The 21,326-nt window shown below is 31.1% G+C and overlaps 7 protein-coding genes and 1 long non-coding RNA gene across 9 annotated transcripts in view; 6 read left to right on the forward strand and 2 right to left on the reverse strand.

Moving 5' to 3' along the window:
- Positions 1-3,308: 3,308 nt before the first annotated feature.
- On the forward strand, positions 3,309-6,703 carry LOC130449632 (uncharacterized). The gene is made up of 2 exons (XR_008910476.1): positions 3,309-3,442; positions 6,537-6,703. It is a non-coding gene; the product is annotated as an uncharacterized LOC130449632 (long non-coding RNA).
- A 426-nt stretch (positions 6,704-7,129) lies between these two features.
- LOC130449878 (adenylate cyclase type 6) overlaps positions 7,130-21,326 on the forward strand; it is a 70,971-nt gene continuing 56,774 nt past the window's right edge. The window contains exon 1 of the mRNA XM_056787926.1: positions 7,130-7,587. The gene's annotated coding sequence lies outside the window, so the exon portion shown is untranslated. The remainder of the gene's footprint in view (positions 7,588-21,326) is intronic.
- Positions 8,111-12,482, forward strand: LOC130449882 (mitochondrial-processing peptidase subunit alpha). Its single transcript, XM_056787935.1, has one exon. The coding sequence runs from the start codon at positions 8,267-8,269 to the stop codon at positions 9,893-9,895; it is 1,629 nt and encodes a 542-aa protein (XP_056643913.1). The 5' UTR covers positions 8,111-8,266; the 3' UTR covers positions 9,896-12,482.
- Positions 10,643-12,355, forward strand: LOC130449874 (vacuolar protein sorting-associated protein 45). Its single transcript, XM_056787920.1, has one exon. The coding sequence runs from the start codon at positions 10,643-10,645 to the stop codon at positions 12,353-12,355; it is 1,713 nt and encodes a 570-aa protein (XP_056643898.1).
- On the reverse strand, positions 12,592-16,248 carry LOC130449881 (probable arginine--tRNA ligase, mitochondrial). 2 transcript variants are annotated; one of them, XM_056787933.1, is made up of 5 exons: positions 16,093-16,248; positions 14,879-16,037; positions 14,011-14,135; positions 13,564-13,787; positions 12,592-13,475 (listed from the first exon to the last, which is right to left on the reverse strand). In XM_056787933.1, exons 1-5 carry the CDS (start codon positions 16,126-16,128, stop codon positions 13,325-13,327), a joined length of 1,695 nt encoding a protein of 564 aa, XP_056643911.1. In that variant the 5' UTR covers positions 16,129-16,248; the 3' UTR covers positions 12,592-13,324. The 2 variants fall into 2 exon arrangements, with proteins under 2 accessions (XP_056643911.1, XP_056643912.1); XM_056787934.1 differs by having other exon boundaries at positions 16,101-16,166.
- LOC130449879 (general transcription and DNA repair factor IIH helicase subunit XPB) lies at positions 16,274-19,857 on the forward strand. Its single transcript, XM_056787928.1, has 7 exons — positions 16,274-17,144; positions 17,254-17,498; positions 17,557-17,866; positions 17,925-18,219; positions 18,343-18,647; positions 18,702-19,046; positions 19,622-19,857. The coding sequence occupies exons 1-7, from the start codon at positions 16,479-16,481 to the stop codon at positions 19,814-19,816; spliced, it is 2,361 nt and encodes a 786-aa protein (XP_056643906.1). The 5' UTR covers positions 16,274-16,478; the 3' UTR covers positions 19,817-19,857.
- On the forward strand, positions 16,290-20,380 carry LOC130449888 (chromosome transmission fidelity protein 8 homolog). The gene is made up of 2 exons (XM_056787944.1): positions 16,290-16,411; positions 19,999-20,380. Exons 1-2 carry the CDS (start codon positions 16,392-16,394, stop codon positions 20,297-20,299), a joined length of 321 nt encoding a protein of 106 aa, XP_056643922.1. The 5' UTR covers positions 16,290-16,391; the 3' UTR covers positions 20,300-20,380.
- LOC130449886 (EKC/KEOPS complex subunit TP53RK) lies at positions 20,313-21,111 on the reverse strand. The gene has a single exon (XM_056787942.1). The coding sequence runs from the start codon at positions 21,058-21,060 to the stop codon at positions 20,368-20,370; it is 693 nt and encodes a 230-aa protein (XP_056643920.1). The 5' UTR covers positions 21,061-21,111; the 3' UTR covers positions 20,313-20,367.

Raw genomic sequence — 21,326 nt, forward strand, 5'->3', positions numbered from 1 at the left:
TGAAAACTTCGAGGAATTATAGAGATTCGACCAAACGGTTTACTCGAGTTCAATGGCAAACAAAATGGCGTCCGTGACGTTTTCAGTAAATGGGCGTGGAACAATTGCACTAATTAATTTTTTCAATTATTGGAATGAATTTTTTAGTTTTTCAAACTGAACAAAACGAAATGTACAATTAAAAAATTCAATAGTATTGTCGTACACTAATTCATACATATTTATACTTACTAAATAAATGATAATATACAGGGTAGGGCTACTATTTAAAATTTTGTTGATCTGATATATTTAGAGCATCCTACTGTATATACCTCTCAATGCAGGTTTTTTTTTTCTAAATAAAACTCAATGGAATAATTTTTATTATACAGATTGGACTTTAACGACGGTTCGGTGTGGCTTAACCTCAATGACGCACGTAAATTTATAAAGTTTATTTGCGATAACGAAAATGTAACAATAAAAAGACCATCGATTAGAGTTTTATCTGTGTGGCATACTAAACAATCGTTAGTGATCATCAGTAGAAAAACAATCGACGATTACAGAAATGGCTCCCGGAAACGCAAATGCGGTTAGTCACTCCACATCCCGTCTACAGTCTAAACGAAGGAAACGTGTTTACCATCCAATATCAGATTAAAACAAAATAATACATCATCGAGACGACGGTCACTATTAGATAGGTATTTCCGAAGATAATTTTTTTTTGTTTAAAATACATACGTCGATATAAAATTCGTTATAATATACAATGTGTTATTTGTAAAATTAAATAGGTTTTATACGATAAGTTTAAATATTTTTTATTTTCAAATTGACTCACTTAATGTCATTGAAACATTTTAAGAACGTTTATCTGTTTATTTTTAATGATATTTTCCAATACGAGGTTGGTTCTAAAAGTACCTGGCGTGACCTAGACACGGCGGTAGGTTAGGTTCTAACTACGCCATCTCTATTTCTATTTAGGAACCAAAAACATTCTGTACAACAATTGAATTATTATAATTTTAATAAAAATGAAATTTGTTGGTAAAATTATTGAAAAAATGGCTGAATGTACAATTTTGAATCGAAATTTTTTAAACTAGGATGAAAACCTTCGAATTTTATTTCGATATCCTTGGTATTTAAAGAAATTTTATAATTGTGGCAACGTAGGTTAACGTCCATGATATTAATCATTACAGCAACGTTGCCAGAGTTTATTTCCATCTTATTTTAACGGATTTATAAAAAATACTTCGTATCTCTCCAAACAGGAGCGGAGTAAGAGAAATTTTACGAAAAATTTTGGAATGCGAACGAAATTTTTCAAATTAATATGAAAATCCTCGAATTTTATTTCGAAATCCTTGATATTTAAAGAAATTTTATAATTGTGGCAACGTAGGTTAACTTCCACGATATTAATCATTACAGCAACGTTGCCAGAGTTTATTTCCATCTTATTTTAACGGATTTATAAAAAATACTTCGTATCTCTCCAAACAGGAGCGGAGTAAGAGAAATTTTACGAAAAATTTTGGAATGCGAACGAAATTTTTCAAATTAATATGAAAATCCTCGAATTTTATTTCGAAATCCTTGATATTTAAAGAAATTTTATAATTGTGGCAACGTGGGTTAACGTCCACGATATTAATATCTACAGCAACGTTGCCAGAGTTTATTTCCATCTTATTTTAACGGATTTATAAAAAAAACTTCGTATCTCTCCAAACAGGAGCGGAGTAAGAGAAATTTTACGAAAAACTTTGAAATACGAACGAAATTTTTCAAATTAATATGAAAATCCTCGAATTTTATTTCGAAATCCTTGATATTTAAAGAAATTTTATAACTGTGGCAACGTGGGTTAACGTCCACGATATTAATATCTACAGCAACGTTGCCAGAGTTTATTTCCATCTTATTTTAACGGATTTATAAAAAATACTTCGTATCTCTCCAAACAGGAGCGGAGTAAGAGAAATTTTACGAAAAACTTTGAAATACGAACGAAATTTTTCAAATTAATATGAAAATCCTCGAATTTTATTTCGAAATCCTTGATATTTAAAGAAATTTTATAATTGTGGCAACGTGGGTTAACGTCCACGATATTAATCATTACAGCAACGTTGCCAGAGTTTATTTCCATCTTATTTTAACGGATTTATAAAAAAAACTTTGTTTCTCTCCAAACAGAAGTGGAGTAAGAGAAATTTTACGAAAAACTTTGAAATACGAACGAAATTTTTTATTAAAAATAAAAAAAAACTAATTTAATAAAAACTTTTAAAATTATTCAAAATCCTTTGAATTGAGTTAAATTTTTTGATCATTTCCAATGAATCACCATAAATTGGAACCTTTTTAGCCCAAAATTTCGATCCAATACAGGTAAATAATTACAAAGTACCTGTGAATTTTGAAAATGCAGCGATGTTGCCTAGTGGTTTACGTTGATAAAACTTATAATCAAAAGAATATAAAACGAATGGTTTACAAAATAAAAAACTATACTTTTTCATAATTTTCATCGATACACCCCTGCACATCACTCAATCTATTTACAATGCATCAACATTAGCATTTACGTGTTAATTAATAGTTCAAGCATAACTCGTTCGTCACCCTCCGTAGTTTTTGATTATTTTATTACTCAGAAACAAAAATTGTTACTTGGTATTAAATCTATACGAAATTTATTCTCATTAATACAAAATATTGAATTATTGTACACAAAATAGAATTAATCGATTTTAAAGCTGCATTCGATTCGATTCGATAAGAATCGATAGAAAAATAACAAAAGGAAGACGCGAAAACGTAAAACGGAAGATTTTAGGATAGAGATGGGAGTAGTAACACTTATATTTATACTTATTATATACGCAGGAAGAAGAAATATAAACTGGAGATAATAATTGGCTAAGGAAACCTCGTATAGATTAGTACATGCAGACAATATTGTAATCGTAGCAGATACATTTGATAAAATTAAAGAAAAAGTAGATAAAATGATGATAGAGGACCTGAGAATGGACGAATACATAGAGAAAATTCGGGTAATGAACAAAATACTAATGAAATTAGTATTTTCGAATACTCCAAACGTATATCAGAATAATCTTTCGTTTGTACACGAATCGCAACAACGAGACAAAAAAAATTGATAAGAAAACACGAATTGAATCGTCGATAACGTTTTTTGACGTTGCCATGAAAAAACCGGTCGCGCTTCGATGGATAAGATAAACCGAAAAATTTCCGAATTACGAAACAGCGATCGATAAGAAATGTGTATTAAAAGCGGAAAAAAACTACGCGAAAATTACAGTTATTATTATAAATTGCGACAAGTTTGCAGATCTCAAAATTCGCCGATCCCATTCAAAAGTTAACGATATTTCCGAATCGCCCTGTATTCGAAACTAAACCATTCCGTACGGTAAGAGAAAAATGATTTATTTTGGAGTTTATTTTCGGAAACTTTTCTATTTAATCGATTTGATGCGTAATTCGCGATTAGGATTCCAAATTTTTTTCGTACAAAATTAAGTTTATAATAATTATCGTTTGTCTGAATTATATACCGATTTAACACCAAAAAATTGTATTTTTTTTACATTAAAATGTTAAAACATTTTTAATAATTCATAAGAATTTTTTTATTTTATTTTAACAAAGTAATTATATAACGTGATTAATGTTTGAAGGGGTCAATGAACTAAACCTACTTAATTTGTGGATTTTAAGCCTTTTTTCACAGAAAATTAATTTAAAAAAAAGTATGGAAATTCATTTTGAAACGTCTACTTTATCGATAATTAATAATTACCGTATATGTCATGGTTAAATGATTAGGGGTGAGTAAAAGCTATTGAACGCCCTAGGACTACATCGGTGGAATATGAAAACGCTTTTGTTTTCCAGAAATGTTGTTCATAAGCAGATTATCGATATTTACAGCCCGACTGACAATAAAATCCGCTTTAAGGGTGGTTCGGAGGATTATTTAGATTACGCCTGCACCCCCGGTCTGGGATTCAAGTGGAATTGAAATTCTTTAACCGAAACGTACAATAAGAAACTTCGGAAACTCAACAATTATCAAATTTCTAAAGGGGTTGACGTATTCGTTGTTTTCGATAAACGATTCATCGAATTTTCAATGTATATTGTGAAAAAAAAGTACGTCCGGCAACAATGCAATTCGTTTTGAAGCGTATTTAAGCTGGTCGGTGTTGAGGGTTTTGCGCGGTTTTCCTGTAACCCGGTGAATTATCGATAATACAGAGCGGCTGTAAAAAACCCACCCTCTTACCTAAATATCTCCACCCTCCTTTAAATACCATAACATCGACCCTGCAGAGGAAATATTACCTTTTATTATTGCCAATTCGAAGAAGGCAGAAATGAGGTTAAGAAATTCGACTTCTGATTTCTTTTTTTTTAATCAAAACTCAACAATTATCGAATTTCTAAAGGGGTTGACGTATTCGTTGTTTTCGATCAACGATTCATCGAATTTTCAATGTATATTGTGAAAAAAAAGTACGTCCGGCAACAATGCAATTCGTTTTGAAGCGTATTTAAGCTGGTCGGTGTTGAGGGTTTTGCGCGGTTTTCCTGTAACCCGGTGAATTATCGATAATACAGAGCGGCTGTAAAAAACCCACCCTCTTACCTAAATAACTCCACCCTCCTTTAAATACCATAACATCGACCCTGCAGAGGAAATATTACCTTTTATTATTGCCAATTCGAAGAAGGCAGAAATGAGGTTAAGAAATTCGACTTCTGATTTCTTTTTTTTTAATCAAAACTCAACAATTATCGAATTTCTAAAGGGGTTGACGTATTCGTTGTTTTCGATCAACGATTCATCGAATTTTCAATGTATGTTGTGAAAAAAAAGTACGTCCGGCAACAATGCAATTCGTTTTGAAGCGTATTTAAGCTGGTCGGTGTTGAGGGTTTTGCGCGGTTTTCCTGTAACCCGGTGAATTATCGATAATACAGAGCGGCTGTAAAAAACCCACCCTCTTACCTAAATATCTCCACCCTCCTTTAAATACCATAACATCGACCCTGCAGAGGAAATATTACCTTTTATTATTGCCAATTCGAAGAAGGCAGAAATGAGGTTAAGAAATTCGACTTCTGATTTCTTTTTTTTTAATCAAAACTCAACAATTATCGAATTTCTAAAGGGGTTGACGTATTCGTTGTTTTCGATCAACGATTCATCGAATTTTCAATGTATATTGTGAAAAAAAAGTACGTCCGGCAACAATGCAATTCGTTTTGAAGCGTATTTAAGCTGAACGGTGTTGAGGTTATGAAATTCGATTTGACTTTTATCGAATACGAGGTATGGTTATTAAATAACGATTGAAGCGGTGCTGGAAGTCTTCTTTGGTGAAGACCTTTAGGCGCTCTTCATTTTTTTTGGCACCAACTTCGCGCAGACTTTTGTCACGTGTAAATTTTTCTAACAGATTCTTTATCGGCTTTAACAGCCTCGAAAATCGTCCGCCCGTCTAGGCGCGCAGTTTCGTTATTTAATGACCTGACCTCGTATATATATATATTTTTAAATATTTTTGGTTTATTACTATTATTTAGGCGATTTGAAAAGAATGTAATCTTATCAATAAACGTCAATTTGAAATTATTTCGAGCCCGTGTTTTTTCCAAATCAGTCGTTTAGATAATAAAAAAATCCATCGTATGTCTGGCGATGTTGTCCATCAATTTATTTTTTTATTATCGTTTAGACAGTTTTCGGAAGTCGACTTCCTTTTTCGGTGATTTATTTTTAGAATTAGATAATTTATACGGTATACCAGGATAATTCAATAATTTATTCCTCGTATACTCGTAAAAAATAGGTTGATTGGCAACGATGCAATATCCATCCAATATCATCATCAAAAGTTTTTATATTGTCCATTCGTTTATTCAAAATGTACACCTACGACAATGACTTTCGTCGCCTACGTAAGCATCGAGCTATATTATGACTCTTTGTTAAATAAAACCTTACTCCCGGTTCTCCCAATAGGGAGAGGACCCATATTGGATCAATAGAAAGGGAGAGTCTCGCCAATGGCAACATTCACTAACAGAATATGCTAATTCATGATAGGAGTTAAACCCTTTTTCGAGGGAAATGACAAATACAAGTGTTCGATCCGATTTTTTATCGAAAGTTTTAGTTTAAAAACGTAAATTCGAAATTAATATTGTGTATAAAGTAATAATAATAAAAACGTTAATACTCGTATGTTATTTTGTAACATATCATTCAACACTACAACCTCTATATTAGGTTAACTTTAAATCGAATATTTTGCACAATGATTCACCATATACGACAATCTTATAATTGAATTTTCGTGTAAATCATTACAAAAATATATAAGTGTCGTGTTTTTTTTATTATTATGGAAAATCTCTGTGGGATTCCAAAAGGTCTATTTACAGTTATTCATAGAATCCAAAAAGTCGAAAAAGAAAATATACTAAATTATTTTTAGCGTTAATGTTGTTGGCATATAGAAGCAGATGTGCGGTGTCAGATATCTGGAGACACTACGACGAATAAAAAATGGCACTACGGCTTGTTTATAATAATAATAAACCACATTTTTCATATTAAGTCGTTTTCTATTTATGGATGCTAAAATAAACGTACTGAAAATAACAAGTTTTTTAATATATCTTTACGACAAAGTTAATCATCTTACGAGTAATTGATTGGGAATTTGTGTGTATTATTTCCAAAAACAGTACATTCACAATAACATCCGAAATTTAGATTTTAATATATAACATAATTTACATACCTATTCCAGTTTACCAACTCTTCTTCATCTTGTTCGGCCTTTAACAATAAAAGTCAACAAGATTTATTCTTTGATGGATTATTTACGAAGTAATTTTTCGAATTGTAACTTACTATATATTATTATCAAGTTTAGGAAATCCTTTTTTATTACTTTCTAGGAAATAATATTGAGATTTCCATATTAAGCTAATATTAAATTTATACTAATATAGTTTATTGGGGCTTAAATTGAAGAACAATAAAAGATAATAAAGAAGAGTCTAAGAACTGTCAATTGTTCTTGGGTAGTCCTTTTCGCGGGTTTTTTTGTTTAAACATCTCTTCGTACGTTCCTCTTAAAAAAAATCGTAAAAATAGTGATAATTTGTAGAAAAAGTGTCCAAAATCGTGGTAATAACGTGAACTTTTAAAAATGTTTATAATTTTCGATAAAATTTATCCTCTTAGTGATCTTATTTTTGTAGTTCAGTTCGGTAGTGATAGTTCGGGATCATATAATTATTTTTAAACAGTTTTTCGGGTTAAAAAATGTATTAATTTTTTAATACTAAGTGTCTGGTGAAATAATTTGTTTAAAATAAATTAGTTGTGCTATCAAAATGTGCTCTATAACCCCATTTGTTTATACAATTTGGCGCCATTTTTGTGTAAAGTAATTTCAACTAATGTATGTGTGTGTAATCGTGATAGTTATTCAAAAATAGTGCTTTAATACATGCTGTGGATTAGGAAAACAAATGGTAAGTTTTTTTTTGCATTATGTACTTCACTAAAAATTATTATTATTTGAAAATACGTTTGAGATAGCTGACCATCACCTTTGAATTTTATTATTAATAGGAACAGGGTGATCCATCAAAGTGGTCAATAATATTACTTAGTATAATAATCTATTTTGGTATGTAATTTTTTTAATTCAAGATTCAGTAGCAGAATTTCTTCGACATCGATCCTTTAAATTGTTACTTTCTATAATTTTAAATAGCTTAAACTAAGAAATCAAAACGATAGATAGACGAAAGTCATTTTTCTAACTAACACTCTATATATATATATATATATATATATATATATATATATATATATTGAACAATTCAAATTGATATAAATTACCAATGGTTCTTTAAGGTACTCTTAAAACACTCTGAATCTCGTTAACTACCTTATCGGTGTACTCTGTGATGATTACTCGAGCTGTAATTCGAATCAAATGTGCAAGATTCGAACGTAATTTAGTTATTGACGTGTTCTATCGCCACTGTCAAATTTGATAGTTGTTCTGTCAATGATTTATAAAATATATAAGAAGTGTAATCGGTTTGAAATAATTACTAAATTAAATAATTTTGAATGAATTTCTAATGCATTTTTAAATTAATGCAGTAATATCGAGATATTTGAATTTTTCTAATTGAAACAATGGCATTGCAAACAGGTTATAAACTAAGCAGAGCATTATTCCAAAAGAACCAATTATGGAATTCTCAAAAAAATATAGAAAATTGTTTGATCAAACAATATACTTCTACGGAATGGAAAAATTTAAGTGAAAGACCAAAAATCAAAGTAACTGATATGCCGCCTATGGATGAACCTGTTAAAGGATTACCTAGACCGGTCTACGCTAATTTTAAGGAAGAAGATCAGAAGACGAAAGTAACTATATTATCCAACGGTTTAACTGTAGCTTCTGAAAATAGATTCGGCGCTTTTTGTACTGTAGGAGTTGTTATAGATTCAGGATCTCGATACGAAGTGGCATATCCTAGCGGTATATCACATTTTCTTGAAAAATTAGCTTTCAATTCGACAAAATTTTACCCCGACAAGGATGATATGATAAATAGATTGGAACAGCACGGAGGCATATGCGACAGTCAAGCTTCAAGAGATACATTCATTTATGCGGCATCAGCTTATACATCAGGTTTAAATGATGTTATTCAACTGCTAGCTGAAGCTACTTTAAGACCAAACATAACAAACGAAGAATTATTGAACGCCAAACAAGCCATAAACTTCGAATTGGAAACATTAAATATGAGACCTGAACAAGAAACTATATTAATGGACATGATACACGCAGCAGCATATAGTGACAATACTTTAGGACTTCCGAAACTTTGTCCTCAAGAGAACGTTAACAAGATTAGTAGAAATATGCTACTAACATATCTCAAAAACCATTACACTCCTAAGAGAATGGTTGTGGCAGGTGTGGGTGTCGAACACCCAAAATTAGTTGATGCTGTCCAAAAATATTTCGTAGATATCAAACCGGTTTGGGCGGAAATACAGAATTCAGAAACAATTAAAGATGTTAATGTGGATAATAGTGTGTCTCAATATACGGGTGGTTTGGTACATGAAGAATGTGAAATACCGCAGTTCGCTAGTGCAGGTCTCCCGGTACTTTCTCACGTGGTGATTGGCTTAGAAAGCTGTTCTCATCAAGATAAGGACTTTATAGCTACTTGTGTACTTAATATTATGATGGGGGGCGGAGGATCTTTCAGTGCGGGTGGACCGGGGAAAGGAATGTATACTAGATTATATACAAATGTTTTAAATAGATACCACTGGATGTACAGTGCTACCGCTTGTAACCACGCGTATTCTGATAGTGGTCTGTTTTGTATACACGCCAGTGCACCACCTACTCACCTTAGAGATATGGTGGAAGTAGTAGTTAAAGAATTAGTGGGCATGCCAAAGAATATAACCGACGAAGAACTGAGGAGGGCCAAAACTCAATTACAGTCCATGTTACTGATGAATTTGGAATCGAGACCTGTTATGTTTGAAGATATCGGACGACAAGTTCTGGCGTCGGGACAAAGAAGGAGGCCGAGATATTTTATAAACGAAATTGAAAAGATTTCTAAGGATGACATAGTGAGAGTTGCGAGAAGATTACTCAGTTCTCAACCTGCCGTCGCCGCGAGAGGTGATCTCAGAAAAATGCCATCTTTAGAATATATACAAGCCGGACTTATAGATTCTGAAGGTAGGATGCCCAGTGGTCGTAAATTATTACTATTTAGGTAGATGAAATAAAAATATAAAAATTATTTGTAAATTATGTAATTAAATTTTTTTAAGTAAATGTTTCTTTTAAATGTTTTTCCCAGTAAACTCATAAATTATCGCCAAATATCTACACGTTTTTATATTATAAATAGTTTGACATTTGACACTCTCTTTAATAGGTACGTTTCTTTATTGAATTCCGTAGCGATTGAAAAGACCAAAGTGTCACTGATTTCTACCCATAGTGTAAACTACAATTTTTCTTTTACACTAGCGAAGATCTATTATTACTCACCTAAATTATACGTTTAAAATGGATAATACGAAAACGTGTCGTATGTAAACACAGCATAAATTACAGTTTTTCGTTGTAACAAATCTTGTTTATTAAACAATTGTTATATTGGATCTATACGAACATATTTAGTTTTATTAGTTTATGTATTAACATAGAACTAAGTTTTTTAGATTTGTGATACTAATTCTCATAGATAAAGAAATATAGATAGAGAAATTGTTACTTTATGGTTCTTAATTTTTAGTTTGAAAAAACTTTTTTATATAATTCGTAACGTGAACTGGTAGATATTAAGAATCTTTTAGTGTAAAATCTGATTATACTTCAATTTTTTGTTTGAAAATACGAATGTACAATATTACGTTATCTATGGTTATTGATCAAAGAAAGACGTAAAGATAAATAGTTTACATGTCAAGTTAGATACGTATAAATAAATTTTTTTAGTTTAATAGAGAATTTTCAAAATGAATGTTATATCAGCAATTAAAGCTTATGTAGTAAAAATGACATCGGAAAGTGAACCGGGCATGAAAGTATTATTAATGGATAAAGAAACGACAAGTGTTATCAGTATGGTATATGGACAATCGGAAATTCAACAGAAAGAGGTATTTTTATTAGAGAGAATTGATTCTCCAAACTTTCCTAATTCAACAGGGCTTCGATATTTAAAATGCTTAGCATTTCTAAGACCTACGCAACAAAACATCAGTGCTTTATGTTCGGAACTTCGCAATCCAAAATACGGGGCCTATTACATATATTTCAGTAATATAATAGCTAAAGCAGATATAAAAATTCTGGCTGAACACGACGAACACGAAGTAGTCAAGGAAGTTCAAGAACTTTATATGGATTATTTAGCAGTAAACCCGCATTTATTTTCGTTAGGATTGAGTAGTACGATGACAATGTTGAATTGGAATCCTTCTGCTTTGCAATTAAGTGTTCAAGGGATTATTTCCGTATTATTATCGTTAAAAAAATGTCCGATTATACGTTATCAAGCAAATTCGAATGTATGTAAAGATTTGGGTACTAGAATAGACGAAGTAATAAACAAAGAATCTTCATTATTCGCTTTCAATCAAATAAATAATTCTTTACTGTTGATATTAGATCGTAGAGATGATCCGGTTACACCTTTACTAAACCAGTGGACCTACCAAGCCATGGTACACGAATTATTAACAATAAACAATAATAGAGTGAATCTATCCAATATACCAGGCGTCGCGAAAGAATTAACCGAAGTTGTGTTATCCGTAGAACAAGATACGTTCTATGCTAAAAATATTTTTCTAAATTACGGCGAAATCGGCACTAACATAAAACAATTGATGGATCATTTTCAGGCGAAAGCCAAAAGTCACCAAAAAATCGAAACTATCGCCGATATGAAAAATTTCGTCGAATCGTATCCTCAATTTAAAAAATTATCCGGAAACGTGACTAAACACGTGACTGTAATTGGCGAACTTAGCGCTATGGTGAATAGACACAATTTATTAGACGTTTCTGAAATAGAACAAGAACTGTCGTCCCAAAATAACGATCATCACGCACATCTTCAAAGTATTAAAAAATTGTTAACGAACGATAAAATCAGAGATACCGACGCCGCCAAATTAGTAATGCTTTACGCTTTGAGATATCAGAATCACAGTAACAACGATGTAACAGGTCTGATAGAGCTGCTTAAAAAAAGAAACGTCTCTGATAGATTATTAAAAAATATTGTAAATATATTAGAATACGCCGGTTCACATGCTAGACAAAGTGATTTATTTAACGTAGAAAACGCCGTCAAGATAACCAAAAGATTTATAAAAGGCTTAAGTGGAGTGGATAACGTTTATACCCAACACAAACCGCTTCTACACGAAACTCTAGAAGATTTAATTAAAGGTAAATTAAAAGAGCAAATGTACCCCTATTTGGGTAGCCACGGAGCTAACGGACGACCGCAGGATATAATTATTTTCATAATCGGAGGGGCTACTTACGAAGAATCTTTAACCGTACATTCCATCAATAAAAATTATCCGAGTTTCAACGTTTTATTAGGTGGTACTACCATTCATAATTCGTCTAGTTTTTTAAACGAAGTCGAACAAGCGACGAAAAACTGCGCTAGAAGACATACAAGAAATATTCGTAATATACATTTCGATTGAATATATTTTTTTTTACATTCCCTATATCTATATCCAAAGATGTATATGTGTAATTATTTATTTACTTTTGTTATATTATTAAATATATTTGTTGTTACTATATAATCATTACAAACCTATTTATACAGTTTTAATTTCTTTATAAATAACCACTTTTTTCCATAACGAATAGTCGAGAATAGTTATTTTTTATGCCAAGGACTGAAGTGCTACTTTGTTAAACTCGTCCAACATAAGATTCAAAACTCATCAATTTCCTGAAGAAACAAAACAAAGGGTACATTGCAAAAATATCAAAAACTTCAACCATGGAAAATATAGTAGAATAGAGTAACTCTTCATTCATAATCATTCATCGCTCTAGACAAAACTTCGGATAAAACAAAAAATTAAAAATTTGAGGTTATGCAAAATCATCGAAGTCAAACTGTCAACATTCAAGTGGCTAGAGTCACTCCAGAGCGCCCCGAAAGTGTTTTGCAGTACGGAACCGTCACTTCCACTAAATGAAACACTCAAAACGCAACTTTCGGTATGTAAACGAATATTTCGACATTCAAATTATCATCTTCAGAGACTGACTAACTTGGTTATCGAAACGCGAGTCAGACAGTGTAATTGTGAAAGTTGGTGTAGTGGTAGTGTAAATAGTGTGTTTACCAACGGTTCTAAAAATTCCAAATAGCACTATTGAAGTTTAAAAAATGATATTAAAACAAAAAACATTCATTTATAGATATTTCATCGTTTTTGTATTCATTTTTCGAAAAACATTTTTTTGTACAGTTTTCGGACCAAATCGAGGAGTTGATGGTTTTTGATATTTTTTATTGACAAAAAAGTGATGAAATTTCGTATTTCAAACTTGGGTCTCATATGCACCAAAAAATAGAAAAAAAAATCGGTATAAATAAATAAAACGGTATATTTTTTCCAAATATTTATTTGAAAAAAAAAATAATAATAAAATCACATCTTCTTCAACGGCCGAAGACCTAGAATAGTCATCCCGTTACCTAAAACTTCTCTGGCAGTTTTGAAGAGCAGTAATCTTTGAGAGGCTATTTCCACGCTCTGCCCTTTCACTTGCAACGTCTTAAACGCTTTGTTGATCTGGTTACTGGCAATTGAAAAAAATATATTAAAATACCACGACCGTTGGACTGCTTTTTAACCGAATCGAAATCAAATAATGTTACACGACTTACCACAATTGAAAGAGGTAATTAACTAAAATATAAGCTTCCAATTGTTCGTTGGCATTGTACAAAATATCGTGGAATTTTGCGAGTTGTTTTGTTAGTGCCACTGCTTCGGGTTCTAGTAAAATTTCTGGAATGCACTCCTTAGCGGGAACCATTCCCGTATTATCTTCCAAGTTGTATAAACGGCAATGTGCGTATTGAAGTTTTATACCAGTATCACCTTGTGCCTTAAAATATTCGAATTTGCCATAAATTGACATTAAAAACTATTATTACAAACTCCCTAGTTGTTAAAAGTATATCAAACGATATATAAATAAATTGGATGATAAGTGTTAGTGAATAGTTTTGTGTATAAATAAATTATGTAAATAAGATACACTGTGGATATAAATTCACCCCACGGTTTTATGATTGAAAACTGTTTAAATAAATAATAACCTAACCAACCTGCAAAGCTTGATCCCAAACAAATTCATAATCTTTTTGTCTTCTTCTTTTCAAATCGTTTATAATAATACAAGAAACTCCTAAAATATCTGCTGCATGACCATTTTCGATCGGGGCTTTGGTAGCTAGAAATCATTTATTTGGGGATATCGAATATGCCTTCGACTCATTAACTAATCGATAAAATATGTATATCAGAAATACTTGATTAACTAAATAAAATATTTTTTTGTATAGTTTGAATCAACTGTGTTTACTTAGCATGTGTTCGAAATAAAACAATCAATTTCACCTCAATGCGAACTAGCAAAAAAAATCGAGTATAAAGAAATGATAAACGTCTGTTGATAATTTTGTAATAAGTTAAATGAAATTATAGCCTAAATCGAGATCCATGTGAGAATGTTTAACTTTGACCATAAAACTTAAACCCATCACTTTATAACCGAGACTAAATTTTGTCCAAACGAATATGTAGACAGAAATAAACCTCAACAAAACGTCTAGAATGTGATATTTTGAAAATATCAAATTTATAGATCACTATGTACCTTTTAGACTTTGTATCCTTTACATATTAGTTGGAATAGACATTTTAGAGTGTTCGGGGTAGCAATTGAAAAGGAGAGATTGCATAGTGCAGAAATGGAATCAAAAAGATACTTATAAGTACCCAATACCCTAAATTATTATTTTGTGCATTATCTACACTAAATAAATAATTTTCGTCCCTTTATTGTTGCTTTCAAAATTCCTTTGCTACCCCCTTGAACCAAAAGTGATTATCCTTTGTAGTGAAATTAATTTACAAAACTAGATACATGATTTAGATTAAAAAAAAAGTAAAATTTACAATATTTATACTTACTTGGTGATTCGATTTGTTTTTTGATCATGCGATCACGGCATTCGTCTAAAATGTCTTTTAAAAAAATTGCACTTCCTTTCCTAGTACTCATACCTAATATCCTACCAAATTTAACGTGAGTAATTCTATTTGCCCAAGGTAAATCCATTTTATATAAAATATTTTTTAGAGCGTGAAAATGATCGCTCTGACTGCTGTCCACTACGTAATACATTTTATCAAAATTGTATTTTTTGAATCTGTCCAATGCTGCGGCGATATCTCTTGTTAAATACAAAGTTGTTCCATCACTTTTCACAACAGTAACGTTACGGTCACCTATTAGAGCAGTTTCTTTGCCGTCTTTATCTTTATGTATGATATTTTTTTTCCTCAATACAGTTAGAACGTCTTTGATTTGTTGAGCTTTATAGTCTGATTCAAAATTGTATACATCAAATGTTATACCCAACCTTTTGTATGTTTTGATTAAATCCAATTTGGAAAATTCCATGAATTGTTGCCAATCGTTTATTTCTTCTTCTGATCCACCTTCTAATTCTGCAAATATCTTTTTGGCTTCCTCCGTGTAACGTGGATTATTCTCAGCTAACTTATTAGCGTGCACGTAACACTGATACAGTAATTGTAGGGGATTTTTTTCAATATCCTGAAGACTATATTTCAAATCGTTCACCCCTAGTTTTATGAAACCGTATTGTGTGCCCCAGTTACCTAAATAATTCAATTTCGTTACTTTGTTCCTAAGAAAATCGTTTAAATTTCCTATAAAGTTTCCTATGATTGTGGATCTTAAATGTCCGAAATGAAAAGGTTTTGCAATATTCGGCGAGCTGTATTCAACTAATACGTTTCTGGGTTTAAAATTGAGATCGGGTAAAGAGCAATTTTCCATGACATCTTTAACGAATATGTATCGGTCTATCTCAAATGCGATCTTTCTATTGGCACGATCTCTTACGAGTTGAATATTCTTGATTATATCGTCAGGTTCTATTTTCAATATTTCCGTTACATTCGTAACTCCCAATTGGGCTTCTAATATATTAACCGGTAAACTAAGCTCTATTTTATCATTTCCGTTAGTATTTCCGATTTGAATTAAATGTTGAAGTTCTAGTGGACTGATCCTCGTAGTTTTATGAAGCGAATCTATTACCTAAAAATTCAAAATTTTTATAAAGTGCCTCATATGGAGATTTTTATAAAATTACTTTTCTACCTAGATATAACTTTAATTTTGATGACATATTTTAAGGAAAATAAAAATCTCATAGTTGAATTTTTAGGTTAAATTCGGTCAATAGACATAAAAACCTACATACACTCTTAATATTGAAGAGATAACATATCGAAAGCTCAAGACTAGAGTTCAACTATTAAAGAAGAAGAAAAGTATTCTAATATATTTTCAATTCTAGTAATTTCAAATGTCAGGTGTCAATTTTTCATACAGCATTTCTCATTTATCTTGATTAATTTCGAATATATCTATACATTAAACTATAATAAAATGCCTATTTTATTAAAAGCGTAAGTATAATTTAATTTCAATGTAAAAATTGTGATATATAGCCAATTTTTGAATGAAATATAAATAATGGGGCCTCCTAAACGTTGGAGTTCTAACAAATCTGACAATAAAACAACTAAAAAGCGCAAAAAGGAAGATAACGATGATTGGACTTACGAAGAAGAAGATACTAACGATACAGAAGGAACGGAAGGTGATATTCCAGGAGCAGCAATTCGTGATGCAGAAAAAAATGATCAATCTGCACAGGAGGATGAATTCGGCGCTAAAGATTATCGATCTCAGATGATTTTAAAACCCGATAATGCTTCAAGACCTCTTTGGGTAGCTCCCAACGGCCACATATTTTTAGAATCGTTTTCTCCCGTTTATAAACACGCTCACGATTTTTTGATAGCAATTTCTGAACCTGTATGTCGTCCCGAATTTATTCATGAATATAAGTTAACAGCTTATTCGTTATATGCCGCGGTTAGTGTTGGCCTACAAACAAACGATATAATTGAGTATCTGAAAAGATTAAGTAAAACCAGTGTACCTGATGGTATTATAGAATTTATAAAGTTATGTACTTTATCATATGGGAAAGTTAAATTGGTATTGAAACATAATAAACATTTCGTGGAGAGTCCGTACCCTGATATTTTACAAAAGTTATTAAAGGATCCAGTCATACAGGAATGTAGATTACGCAGAAATGCCGAAAATGAAAGTGAGGAGTTTATTAAACAGGTAAGTTTAATTTTTTTCTTAGGTGGTGTTAATTTAATATCATTTAATTACATTTTATTAAGGCTAAAATTGAAATTTAATGTAAAATTAGTTAATTTATGTATAATAGGTTCAGGATAAAAAAGTAGCACCAACTTTTGGGGCTAAACCAGGTACATCTTCAGAGGCTAACACTGAAGGTACAACTGTGCCTGAAGATATCACTAGTTTTTATGAAAAAATCGATGAAGGGGAAGATGAAGAAGATGCCTCATTAGAAACTGTATCATTTGAAGTGAATCAAGAAAAAATTGAGGTTATTCAAAAGAGGTGTATCGAATTGGAATATCCTCTATTAGCAGAATACGATTTTAGGTGTGCAAATATATTTTTATTCTAAATAATAATGATGGAAAATGTAATTATTTTATAGAAATGACACAATTAACCCTGATATAAATGTGGATCTTCGTCCTTCTGCAGTTCTGAGACCCTATCAAGAGAAAGCTTTGAGAAAAATGTTTGGAAATGGTAGGGCTCGATCAGGTGTTATAGTTTTACCTTGCGGTGCTGGAAAATCTTTAGTAGGAGTAACAGCTTGTTGTACCGTTAGAAAAAGGGCCCTAGTGTTATGTAATTCAGGTGTATCAGTGGAACAATGGAAACAACAGTTTAAAATGTGGTCTACTGCTGATGATAGCATGATATGTAGATTTACTTCAGAAGCTAAAGATAAACCAATGGTAAATATCATTTAATGGTATTGAAAGGGTAGAAAATTTTTAAATTTTCTTATTTTAGGGTTGCAGTATTTTAGTAACAACTTATTCCATGATTACCCACACCCAACGTAGATCTTGGGAAGCTGAACAAACCATGAAATGGTTACAGGAACAAGAATGGGGAATAATGATTTTAGATGAAGTCCATACTATTCCGGCAAAAATGTTTAGAAGAGTACTTACCATAGTACAGTCTCATTGCAAATTGGGCTTAACGGCTACTTTACTTAGAGAAGATGACAAAATTGCTGATCTGAATTTTTTAATTGGACCTAAGCTGTACGAAGCCAACTGGTTAGAGCTGCAGAAAAGAGGTGAGTTGATGATTTTCTAGACAGTCATATTTCACTAATTCTATCAAATTTTACTTGTAAATGTTGAGTACAAGTGGAATTGTTATTTTGAGTTGGTTTCTAGTTATTAAATCTCAATTTCAGGTTACATTGCTAGAGTACAGTGTGCAGAAGTTTGGTGTCCAATGACACCTGAGTTTTATAGGGAATACCTGGTTTGTAAAACTAGTAAACGTCTTTTGTTGTACGTTATGAATCCAAACAAGTTTAGAGCCACGCAATATTTGATTAGATATCACGAAAGAAGAGGAGATAAAACAATTGTTTTTTCTGATAATGTATTTGCTTTGAAACATTATGCTATTAAAATGAACAAACCATATATTTACGGACCTACTTCACAAGGAGAAAGGATACAAATTTTGCAAAACTTTAAATTTAATCCAAAGGTGACGATTTTAAAAAACTATCGAATTGTTGTAGCAAATTAATAATTGTTTCAGGTAAATACGATTTTCGTTAGTAAAGTTGCAGATACTTCCTTTGATCTTCCAGAAGCTAATGTTTTGATACAAATCTCATCTCATGGTGGATCTCGAAGACAGGAAGCTCAAAGATTAGGTAGAATTTTGCGCGCAAAGAAAAATGCAGTGGCAGAGGAGTATAATGCGTTCTTTTATACATTAGTCTCACAGGATACCATGGAAATGAATTATTCTAGAAAAAGACAAAGATTTTTAGTCAATCAAGGATATAGTTATAAAGTCATTACCAAATTAGCCGGTATGGACGAAGAACCTGATTTGTTGTACAAAACTAGGGATGAACAGGGACAGTTACTACAACAGGTATACACTATGATTATTCGATCTAAATTTTTCTCAACTAGTTCCTTTTTTTGTGTCATTATTTGGACATTTTGGTTGCTAATGCTTCTCATCTAGGAAAACTCTTTTCTACTTTGTTCTTTAAACTTCCAACATTACATCAATACTTCCAGTTTCTTTAATTAGATTTGTTATTAAATTCTAAGAGTATGTTGAGTTGGGAACTTTGAAAAATTCTAGTACGTCGAAAGTAACAAAAAAATTATTTAATTCATAGTAGTTCAAATATACCAAGACAGAAATGTAATACTGTTACATTTATAATTCAAATAGAATTTATGGAGTGTTTATTGTCGTTAAAAATGTAGTAGTTCAAATGTACCATAAGAGAAATTATAGTTTTTCTTAATAACCAGAGAATTCTACCTAGTGAGAGATTCTTCTTTATAATCTTATTGATTAAGAAGAGTTTAAATATATTGATTTCATAGTTTCTTTGTATTTTGGATTATTATTTTTAAATTTGATACAATAGAGCAGCGACTGTAGATTCTTGTTTCAGATAAAGGTAAAATGTTAATGTATTGAAATTTTAGGTTTTAGCTGCGAGTGATATCGATTGTGAAGATGAACGTATACCAGGGGAAGGTGGTTCTAAAGCAGGTACCACTAGAAGAATTGGAAATATGGGCTCCATATCTGGAGCAGATGATGCTGTTTATTACGAATACAAAAAGAATTCAGGGATGGGTCAAAATAAACATCCCCTCTTCAAGAAATTTAGATACTAAGTTTATGTAATTTGATTAATTAATAAAATCATTTTTTGTTATTCTTCATATTTTTATTTTCCTATGGAATCTTGTTTATGGTATATCATCATCGTTATCTTCTAATTTTATCAACGATTTTTGTATTTTCTTATATTTATAATTATCAAATGGCGTAAAGATACAATTTGTTTAATTTTTAGTTCAAAACCGTTATCAGATGAATGGTCAATTATAGAACTTCAAGGAGATTTAAAATCACATTCGGAATCAAATTTTGAGGGGCAGTTTATTGGCGACTTACAATATACAAAAACTGGAATTCCTATATTGATTATCGGACATCATTTGATTTATGGAAAAGAAACAAAAATAGAAAAACCTTTTGCGTTAATAGAAAAACAAGAAGTAGATGGAAAGATTGAGTTTGTAGTGAAAGCCATTATAAAGAATAAAATTATTTTTAAAACCAGACCTAAACCTATCGTTGCGAAAATGGATTAACACACACTGTTTTATAAATATTTTTTTTATTTTTATACAGAAATTTATAATAAAAAAATAAAACATTTTCATCCTACCATTGTTCTTTTTCTCCCCCTTGCTCTGACGTCTTCGTATTTCACCAGCACTTCATTACTACCATTTTTATATTGTTTCTTATAACCTCCTATTATTTCGGGAAACATTTTGTCAGCTACACTATGGGTACTTAATAAAGCTCTTTCTAATACGTACAAATCGACACCTTTATCTTCCGTGTTTGAATCTATGTAAGCTAAACCAAAATCGATTAATACTAACTCCAATTCTGTTAGATCATTAAAAATATCTTTTCCTCTCTTATTTATGACTAAAATATTAGAAGAAGTTAAATCGCCGTGAATTATATTATTTTTATGTAAATTTCCTATTAATTTGCCTATTTCAAAGAAAAATTGTGCAAGTTTTGTTTCATCTGTTGTATTTTCTTCGATAAAATCTTTGACGGTTTTACTGTGCTCAATTAATTCCATAAATATAATTCGTCGATCAAAATCTACTAAATATATAGTCGGGGTTCTTATTCCTGCTATTTTACATCTCACTAAAGCTCGACTTTCTGATTTCATTCGTTCTTTAGTTAAATTCGTATCTAGTACGGGATGACGGTAATTTTTTGTAAACCGTTCTTTAGCAATTGTTGATTTTCCTAAATATATTCCTTGGTATATTTTAGCTTCGGCACCTTGTTTTATTAATTCAAAGTTTTTTAAATTATCCATTTTCGTTGTATTTAATTATTAAACAACTAAACATAACCTTAAAATCGAAGGTTATATATCGACTTCTTTTTTATACAACAATTTCATATAAATATGACTAGAGATAAATTAAAAACATAGAGTAGATAATTAATTTCGATATATTAAAACAGGGTCTTGAATTTTTAATCGGTGTATGGCGAATATATGCCTAAGTTGTCAATTTCAAAATTTGTGAATATGAATTATCAGAAATAATAATCGATTCTTGTAGATGTCGTTTTTAT

The sequence above is a fragment of the Diorhabda sublineata genome, chromosome 10 (genome assembly GCF_026230105.1).
Source record: "Diorhabda sublineata isolate icDioSubl1.1 chromosome 10, icDioSubl1.1, whole genome shotgun sequence".
Classification (NCBI taxonomy): Eukaryota; Metazoa; Arthropoda; class Insecta; order Coleoptera; family Chrysomelidae; genus Diorhabda; species Diorhabda sublineata.

What these genes read in the sequence shown, in the direction of transcription:
- LOC130449888 (XM_056787944.1), top strand. Translation starts at nt 16,392, where the DNA reads ATGCCTATTTTATTAAAAGC. An exon ending in ATGCCTATTTTATTAAAAGC is followed by an intron (nt 16,412 to 19,998) that starts GTAAGTATAATT and finishes TTTAATTTTTAG; the next exon opens with TTCAAAACCGTTATCAGATG.
- LOC130449874 (XM_056787920.1), top strand. Translation starts at nt 10,643, where the DNA reads ATGAATGTTATATCAGCAATTAAAGCTTATGTAGTAAAAATGACATCG.
- LOC130449882 (XM_056787935.1), top strand. Translation starts at nt 8,267, where the DNA reads ATGGCATTGCAAACAGGTTATAAACTAAGCAGAGCATTATTCCAAAAG.
- LOC130449886 (XM_056787942.1), bottom strand. Translation starts at nt 21,060, where the DNA reads ATGGATAATTTAAAAAACTTTGAATTAATAAAACAAGGTGCCGAAGCT.
- LOC130449881 (XM_056787933.1), bottom strand. Translation starts at nt 16,128, where the DNA reads ATGTCATCAAAATTAAAGTTATATCTAGGTAGAAAA. An exon ending in AAAACAAATCGAATCACCAA is followed by an intron (nt 14,136 to 14,878) that starts GTAAGTATAAAT and finishes AATGATTTCTAG; the next exon opens with CTACCAAAGCCCCGATCGAA. An exon ending in AATTACCTCTTTCAATTGTG is followed by an intron (nt 13,476 to 13,563) that starts GTAAGTCGTGTA and finishes TTCAATTGCCAG; the next exon opens with TAACCAGATCAACAAAGCGT.
- LOC130449879 (XM_056787928.1), top strand. Translation starts at nt 16,479, where the DNA reads ATGGGGCCTCCTAAACGTTGGAGTTCTAACAAATCTGACAATAAAACA. An exon ending in ACTTTAAATTTAATCCAAAG is followed by an intron (nt 18,648 to 18,701) that starts GTGACGATTTTA and finishes TAATTGTTTCAG; the next exon opens with GTAAATACGATTTTCGTTAG. An exon ending in AGGGACAGTTACTACAACAG is followed by an intron (nt 19,047 to 19,621) that starts GTATACACTATG and finishes TTGAAATTTTAG; the next exon opens with GTTTTAGCTGCGAGTGATAT.